Source organism: Rhineura floridana, chromosome 17, assembly GCF_030035675.1.
Source record: "Rhineura floridana isolate rRhiFlo1 chromosome 17, rRhiFlo1.hap2, whole genome shotgun sequence".
Classification (NCBI taxonomy): Eukaryota; Metazoa; Chordata; class Lepidosauria; order Squamata; family Rhineuridae; genus Rhineura; species Rhineura floridana.
In genome coordinates this window covers 15,703,028-15,712,060 of record NC_084496.1, presented here as the reverse complement: position 1 = coordinate 15,712,060, position 9,033 = coordinate 15,703,028, and the positions used below count along the sequence as shown (strand labels likewise).

Sequence of the window (9,033 nt, the reverse complement as noted above, 5' to 3'; positions counted from 1 at the left end):
CATGAAATTAATTTCGCTGCATTGGGAGACATTCGTGGATGTGGTGAATGGTACCATTGGATCTGCATACATTGTTGTTGATTAGAGGACATAGCTGACAAATGTCTGTCCCAAATGGTATGGATGCATGGAACAAGATATTTGAACAGAAATTCAATATAGAAATCTGTCTATATTAATCAGAGGCTGAAGAGCGATTATAGTGTCCTGGCATACTATAAAGAATCAACTGATACTGTTAACTGTTCCTTTAAAAACTTTCGAATATTAGTTAACTCTTAGTCACTTTTTCACCTTACTTTCCCTGTTTCAACGGCATCTGAGAAGCAGGTTGTCACTTACACAAAAGCATCTTAAAAGTTAGTCTCAAAAGTGCCATCAAACACATTCATTTCTCTTCCTGGTTCTAGATTCTTTAGAATCTGCTAAACATGATATCTAGTACACTTGAATAATTTAATAATAAGGTTGAGTAATTTGGAAAAGCTAGTTAGCCAATATGGGCTGCACTGCTTTCAAATTTGTTCTAGCTTCCTGTACCTCAGAAATTACAACTCTTTGCTTCTCCCCCATATGAGCCTTCCCCAGGCCCTTCATCCCATTTTGAAGGCACTACTTGGGGTCCCTCCACTACCTGAGATTATGATGTGCAGGTACCCTAGAAGAAGGGCTTTTCAGTTCTGGCATCAAGACTTCCACAACCTCCTTGGCTTTTAATGAAAAGGAGAGGTAGAACTGTGTGTCATCTGCATTCTGATGACGGCAAATTCCAAAACTGGATAATGTCCTCCCAGCAGTTTCATGTAGATGTTAAAGAGCATGCATGTGCATGACCATTACCTGGTGTAGAGGCTAGAATCAGAGTCCGAGCTCAAGCAGGAGTTGAGCCAGGAAGATATGGAGCTGAACCAGGGAGTGCAAGAGTGAGGGAACTGGAGATAATGGGCTTGAAAGGAACCCAGCAAAGGTCCAGTGGAGACTAGGAGAGCAGCAGTTCCTTCTTTAACTAGTCCTCTATTGGGTTATTGCTTTGCAACTGCACCTTCTCCATCCTCCTGAGTAGATCCCTGGTGATAGAGCTGTCTGGTAGGCCTATGGTCATTCCTCCAGGCTTCCTGTTGGGGTTTCTGCCACCCCTGCTCCTGTGGCCCAAGGGGGTGATGGAGGAGAACTAGGGATTAAGGCAGAGGTCAGGATGTGTCCATGGGGGGTAAGGTCCCTGACATGTAGCTCTTCAATCTCCCTTTGGACTACTGTGGATTCCTCCTGGTCTTTGGTTGGAGTGGGGTTCTCTGTGGGGCCCCAAGCCTCTTTCTCTAGAGAGGTCTTTCCGAGGTCTGTGTTTGATGGAATCCTGGCAGTGGAGAACAGAACCTTGTGGGGGAGACCTAGGAGTCCTCCAGCAGCACCTCCAGGAAGTACCCACCACTCAACAGTGACTTTCACCTACAACCCAGGAGGACACTTGAGAAGATACTACAGTCGATATCTAAAGCTTCTGAGAGGTCCATCAGTCCAGCTCCTGTTGTAGATTGTCCAAGTGTTGTTGAACTCCAGCTCCCATCAACCTCAGCCAACATGGCCAGCGGTTGGACATGATGAGAGTTGTAGTCCAGCAACAACTGGAGGGCCACCACTTTCCCCACCACTAATCTAGAAAACCACTTCATCCAAAAGTACCTTGAGATGAGATGCTGCCATGTGCTTAAACACTGTAAAAACATTGCAGTGTTGTAACCAGAAATATTTTTTCTTGTTTTGCAGGCCAGTAATGGACAGTGGTATCAGATGAATGACTCCACCGTCTCAAATAGTGACATCAGAACTGTACTGAATCAACAAGCTTATGTGCTTTTTTATATCAGGTAATGCCAAATGCTTTACGAGTCAATTTCCTTCTCTTCCTGGTTCGCTGTGCATCTACTCCCACCTAGCAAATGGAACACTTGTCTCTTTCTCAGCATGGTTGTTAGTAACATCCAAAGCCTTTGGGTTGTGAGAAATTGTTTATTCTGTGGCTTAAATCAGGGGCAGGCAGAAAGTTGATTTGCCTATCAAATTTGCAGTGATATAAAATTGGGGGGCATAGCTAATACCGTGGAAGACAGAAAGAAAATTCAAAGGGACCTTGATGGGCTGGAGCATTGGGCTGAATGAAATTCAACAGGGATAAATGCAGAGTTCTACACTTAAGAAAAAGAAACCAAATGCACAGCTATAAGATGGGGGATACTTGGCTCAGCAATACGACATGTGAGAAGGATCTTGGAATTGTTGTTGATCACAAGCTGAATATGAGCCAACAGTGTGATGTGGCTGCAAAAAAGGCAAATGCTATTTTAGACTGCATTAACAGAAGTATAGTTTCCCTCTATTCAGCACTGGTTAGGCCTCATCTTGAATACTGCGTCCAGTTCTGGTCTCCGCACTTCAAGAAGGATGCAGACAAACGAACAGGTTCAGAAGAGGGCAACAAGGATGATCAGGGGATGGGAAACCAAGCCCTATGAGGAGAGACTGAAAGAACTGGGCATGTTTAGCCTGGAGAAGATTGAGGGGAGATATGATAGCACTCTTCAAGTACATGAAAGGTTGTCACATAGAGGAGGGCAGGGATCTCTTCTCAATCATCCCAGATTGCAGGACACGGAATAATGGGCTCAAGTTGCAGGAAGCCAGATTTTGACTGGACATCAGGAAAAACTTCCTAACTGTTAGAGCCATACGACAATGGAATCAATTGCCTAGAGAGGTAGTGGGCTCTCTGGAGGCATTCAAGAGGCAGCTGGACAGCCATCTGCTGGGAATGCTTTGATTTGGATTCTTGCATTGAGCAGGGGGTTGGACTTGATGGCCTTATAGGCCCTTTCCAACTCTACTATTCTGTGATTCTATAGGTAAAGATATCCTGGTAAATCTCTGGGTGGTTTACCATTGATTGGCAAACGTCTCTGCCGCGCAACAGTAGCAAGTAAAAATTTCAGTTTTTTTAAGAAATGTGCTGATTGCTCCAGTGTTACTTGCCTGTAAGATATGTGTTTTAATTGTTTGCTTTTTGACTCATTTAATGGCTAGTTGTGTTTGAAACCCTGATCTGCAGCAACTCAGATGTAGATCTATATTTGTATATTCAGGGTATCCCGCTCAGTAGTTTATGGAATATCATAGATAATTGACTGCACTCTCTGGACGACCATTTTAGATCTCGTTCCACCAGCTCCCAGACTGCAATTTTGTTCATGGCTCTGTATGTTCGTGTGTGTGTGTATGTGAATGAACACCTGTTGGCCAGAGATAGTTTTAGTTACTGGATGAAATTACCCGTCTGCACACACTAATTATTTTGCATCTAATACAGTGGTTTCACGGAGGTGGGTGATGAAGAAACACAAACTGACCAATGTTTGCTGTTTTTAGCCAGTTGGGCAACCTCAATTAATTGACACTAAAACATGCCAGGCTACCTTCCCCTCTGTTAACTGGACAACTTGAGCAACAAGTCCAGTATGGTGTTTTGCCTGGAAAGAGGAGCTGGAGCTGGAGCTGCTGCTGCTGCCGCCACCACCGCCGCCACCCATGGGAGTGTGTTGTAGTGGTTAGAGTGTAAGACTTGGACTGAAAGGGTGAGATACAGATATGAGAAAGAAGTATACACTCTTAGGAAGCAAGAGCATTTCATGGAAGAAACAGATTTGCGCCTCCCCCCCCCAAAAAACCCCAGTCAATAAATGTGGATCAATATTTCATTTTATTTATTAGGTCCCATGACATGAAAAATGGCGGCGACCACATTCATTCCGTTCACACTCCTGGGCAGTCTTCTCCCCGACCTGTTATCAGTCAGCGGGTGGTCAATAATAAGCAAACTGCACCAGGATTTATTGGACCACAACTCCCCCCGCATATGATTAAGGTAATTCTCTCTTTTGGAGCCAGTGGGGTGAAATAAGCTGGTTAGACAGCAAGAGGTTACTGAAAGCCTTAACTTAAAATAAAGTTATCCTAGTAACTCCTCTGTACCACTTCTTGCAATGCAGGTAAAACACTTGGGGAATAAATAAATGTCAAAACGTTTACAGAACCTTTGCTCTAAAATCAGTAACGAAATTTGGATTTTCGAGAGGACAAAGAATGTACATTTGTTCCTCTAGTGCAGTGTTTCCCAAACGTTTTTAATTTTTTGCTGCTGGACTACAACTCCCATCAGCCCCAGCCAGCATGGCCAATGGTCAGGAATTATGGGAACTGTAGTCTAGCAACAAAAAATAAATAAAAAAGTTTGGGAAACACTGCTCTAGTGAAGACTGTTGATGTGTCAAATTATTAGAAACCAAGGCCTTTTGATATGCAGCAAGACTCCCTACTCCCATTAGCCAGATTGCTCCAGAATAGCAAGTGACAGGATCTGCCCTTCTGCAAGGCATTGTCAATGGGATCACCCTAGGAATGTGTACCATAACATTTGAGTGGGCTGGGATTATCTTTCTGTCATATGTGACATGGAAAAGCAGATTCTTTATCCCTGGTCCAGATAGGCTGAAAAAGAATTCAGATGTTTCCTGCTCTGAAGCAGGAAAATAAGGCTCCTTTTTAAAATCCTCAAGTTCACCGTGGGTTCAGTTCAAACACTATGAGAAGGCATGGTCCACACTTGCTTGGTTTGCACATCATATCTACCCATAGTTAAAATAAACTACAGTTGAACCTCGCTATAGCATGGCTCACTGAATTGCGGATTCGGATATACTGCAGGTATGATAATGTCCCCTGAGTAAAATACTGTTTACAGAATGTGGCTTTTGTTATAACATGGAAGCCCTGTAACATGGGCACATGCTCTGTCCCCTGACCCCCTCATTATAGCGAAGTTCTACTGTAGGTAAAATCATAGGCACTTCTCCCCCATTTCTGTTGCTTCCTTATCAGGAACAAAACAAGCCATAGGTAGGTTGTCATTGCATGCAAACCCAGGCTTGTGGTTTGTTTCTCTCCAGACAAATCACAAGCAGAAGCCAAGATTTGTTTAAGGACAACAAACCATGAGCCCAGGTACACAAGTGATCACAAGCTGGACTATGCCTTGTTTCCTTCCTGGTGCAGTAGCTGCAGAAAAGAGGAAAGAGCAAAGCGCCAACTACTTCAGCAGCATGCACTAGCACACCGCTTGTTCATGTTAAACTATAGTTTATTTTAACTGGCTAAATGTGACATGCAAATTGGGCCAGTATAAATCAGGTTTTGGCACAATGTCTAAACTGAGCCACTGTGACTTGAGGATTTAACATAGGTTATTTCATTTTAACCATGGTTTAATGTGCAACTATAACTATAGTTTAGAACCCAAACCATGTTGTTGAACTTCCATGTGTTCCAGGTCAAGATGCTTTGAAGCAGTTTGTTTTTGTTTTCTATCCTCTCGCTGCTCAGGTTCATTGGTTCACTCACATCAGCATTCTGCAGTGGTGTCTGGAGGCAGAGCTTAGGCTGCAATTATGGTTGTCAATCCAGCCTTCACTATGAGCTGTAGTTTGTCAGTTCAGGCATCATGTCAAACCATAGCTGAGGAAATTTAACTATGGTTTGGGGTATTTTGGAATTGAGTCAGTGTAAATATAAGGGCAAAAAATAAGCCACAAAACTGCCAAATGCCTTGAAATGTCATAGATTTCACCTTTCTCTGGGGATTCCTTTTTATCATTGCAGAATTTGAATCATTTGAATGGAACTGGATCCATGAAAGAAACTCCTAGCAGTTCTGTGGCAATCGCTAGTAATGTCACCCTCACCAGGCCGTCTTCTGCTCCACCTGCCATGTCCATCCCAAACTGGACAATGAACAGGCCTACGACTGCTGCAACTCCCGATCCTTCCAAAAAGCAAAAAATAACCATCAGTATTCACAATAACAAGCTGTCTGCTCGCCAAAGTGTCTCTCATATCAGCTGTAGCTTGGATAACCCTAACAAGCCAGCCCCTTCCTCAACCATTTCCAATTCTTCTGCAGTGCAATCTACCTCAAGCGCATCTACAGTATCGGCTCCTAACCAAGTCCCCAAACAAATGCCTCCTAGCGAATCTTGTTCCAAGTTGGTAGTGAATGGCAAGTCCAAACTCAACCCAAGCACATTGGTCCCTTATGGGGCAGAGTCTTCTGAAGACTCCGATGAGGAGTCCAAAGGACTGGTGAAAGAGAATGGCCACACCACAGCTGTCAATGGCATTTTAATGGAAAATAATGCAGCCAGCGCTTTGGAGAGCTCCTGTTTGTCTTGCCACAACACTGAAAAGGAGGTACCACAGCATGAGGTGTCGAAAAACATTACTGTTGTCGTTTCTATTAGTCTAAATGATGCCCCTAAACAAAACGGACAGATATGCAACGATTTCACTTGCCAAGCAAAGCCCATTAAATCAGCAGAAAACCCATTTTCCAAAACAAATGGGTTGCCTGGAAAAGTGAGTATGTTGCTGCTGCGGTTTCTATGGTGTGATGTGGGTGTGGCACCAAACTGATTTGCAAGTCCATATTCCAGGGTGAGGTCTTGAGGCCACATGATGCAGCAGTCTTGCTAAAGCTAAGGAGATCTGAGTGTAGTTGGTGCCTGGATGGGAGACTTCTTGGGAATCCTATGTACATGGTCTTGTGTTCTGTGGAAGAAAGGCTGGATATAGATCAAAGAAAGTAGGAGCTATTGAAAATAAGGTGTGCTCCTTTCCCTCTCTGCTCTGCCATGAATTCCTCCTCGCTCTTCCTTTCTGTGTCTTAACAATGCTTTAGCATTCCATCTGCACTGATGTTAACCATAGTTAACCCATATCTGTTCACTTCTTCATCAGGTTTTGTAAATCCATATTTTAGCTAAAATGGGAGCCCGGGTCTAGCATTAATCATGGTTGGCACTGGGGCAGATGACTACGACTATCAAATGAAAGGTGAAAGTTATCCACACTGGCGGGATATTTCTGAGACCAGCTCCCAGTTTCCAAACTACTATTGCCTTCTGCATCAGGCTTGTGGCATACTGACATGGCTGGGGACACCCTGCAGATCTACCATTGCACTATGGCAGGCTTCTGTAACCCGGTACTCCTACTGTCAGTCCCAGTCAGCATGGCCAATGGTCAAGGATGATGTCGTTTAGCAGCGTGTGGAGGCCAGAGGTTCCTACACATGGCTTACAGCATCTAGCCTATAAGAGCCAGTCAGCTATAACACTGGCTGGGGGAAGGCTGCACTGTGAAATTTAATATCCAATGCAGAATGTGGCATCCTGTGGATTTCTGGTTTCTGAATAAGCAGGTGTCGGCCTGAAAAGTGTGTAAGCAATGCCTGTTGAACACTTGCAAGCTGGGGATGGGACAGCATATCTGTAGTATCCAGTGTTGCATATAGTGTCATCTCACAGGCAGCAAGAGAGGTTATTGAGATAAGTCAGTATAGGCAGAGTTGCTTCATGTATGTAATCCAGCATAACTGTTGGCTGGGACTGATGGGAACTGTAGGCCAAGACATCTGGAGAGCACCAGGTTGGCAAAGGTTGGTGTAATTTCTTCATACCAGAAGAATCTGGCTCTTCTAGATGGAGAACTTGCCTTTTTTGACTTAGTGGCCTTATACTAAGGCATCTACTTTTATGCTCCTTTTTATTTCATTTCTTTAGTGGTTATTGAGCATTGTACTTGGTGAGAGATTGTCTTAGCCGTGTCTTACCAATGGGAGGAAGTTTGGCACTATATTTCTCACAAGCGCCTAAAACAGTCTTATCAGTTGATACTGTGTGTTAACCTTATCCATTTTCAACAATAGGGTGTGCCTACAGCTTTGCCACCAGTCCCTGAAGACAGGATCTTAGACTCTTTCAGATACAGTCAACTGAAAACCTCATCAGAGGAAATAAGGTAAAAACATTTGTGCTTTTCCAAATACATTTTCATTCAGACGTGTGTTTTCACACAGCATTTGGGGGCATCTGACTCTGTAGAATATGCAGCTATGTGTTTGGAAACAGGTGGACAGTTTGTGGACAGCCCAGGTCTTTTTGATTATGTCTTCTGTTCAGCAACTTGAAGTTTTGTACATCTTACTTTAACGTACTCCAGTAAGTGGTGCTATATAATAGTAATGAAATTAGTCTAATTGGTATCTCTTCTAAAACTTCTGACGTTTGGGTAGCAATAATAATAATTTTTTTTATTTAATTAGTCGCCCATCTGTCCGCCTAAGCGGACACTCTGGGCGACGTACACAATATAAATACAATATAAAAACATATGCATATAGCAAATTACAATATTAACAGCAATTCATAAACCATCCTTCAGTAATACAATATAAAAACCTAACCCACCCCAGAAATCCCAAATAATAATAAACAACAAGCCTATAAAACGGCTCATCTAGCCGATTGTATTATTAGTCAAACTGGATAAATACATGGTTTCCTTATTTTTCTTTTTGTTTGTGTAACAAATTTGATGCATACAAATATGACCTGTATATAATACAAATAATCTGTTTTAACTTTAAATTTAAAAGATTTACATTTGAGCTTCAAAACTGTTCTTGGAATGCTTCTGTGCTTCTTGAACATATTTCTTAGTTTCATATCCAAGCAACTTGATTTATTTATTTTGGTCATAGACCATACATATAGAATACAGCAAACCAGAACAATATAAAAAACAATTCATATAAAAGTATAAAGACTCTCAGACACTGTATGGAACAAGATATTAAAATCTTACTTTATCAACATTCTGCAGTAGCAGTGTTAATACCTCATGGAAAACTATGCAAAGCCATTCTGTCATACAGTCTGTAGTTTCTATACTTCTCTTTTTTACTCCTAGAATGCATGGACTTATATATCTTTGTTTTTGTGGCTACATGCTTTATTTAATCCACCATGCTTCTTAAATATATTGGGGATGGGGCACATCTGAGGCTCTTCTGGTGCTGTTGGTCTTTAGCTCCCATCAGTTCCAGCCAGCATGGCCAATAGTCAGGGATAATGGGAGTTGTAGTCCAAAATA

The 9,033-nt window shown here is 42.5% G+C and overlaps 1 protein-coding gene across 7 annotated transcripts in view; it reads left to right on the top strand.

Annotated features, from left to right (window-relative positions):
• The window catches only part of USP42 (ubiquitin specific peptidase 42), a 71,641-nt gene that overhangs the window by 55,523 nt on the left and 7,085 nt on the right, over positions 1-9,033 (top strand). For all 7 annotated transcript variants that reach the window (XM_061600108.1, XM_061600107.1, XM_061600105.1 and 4 more), the window contains exons 11-14: positions 1,765-1,865; positions 3,760-3,913; positions 5,704-6,456; positions 7,808-7,899. In XM_061600108.1, coding sequence (XP_061456092.1) covers positions 1,765-1,865; positions 3,760-3,913; positions 5,704-6,456; positions 7,808-7,899 — 1,100 coding nt within the window. The remainder of the gene's footprint in view (positions 1-1,764; positions 1,866-3,759; positions 3,914-5,703; positions 6,457-7,807; positions 7,900-9,033) is intronic.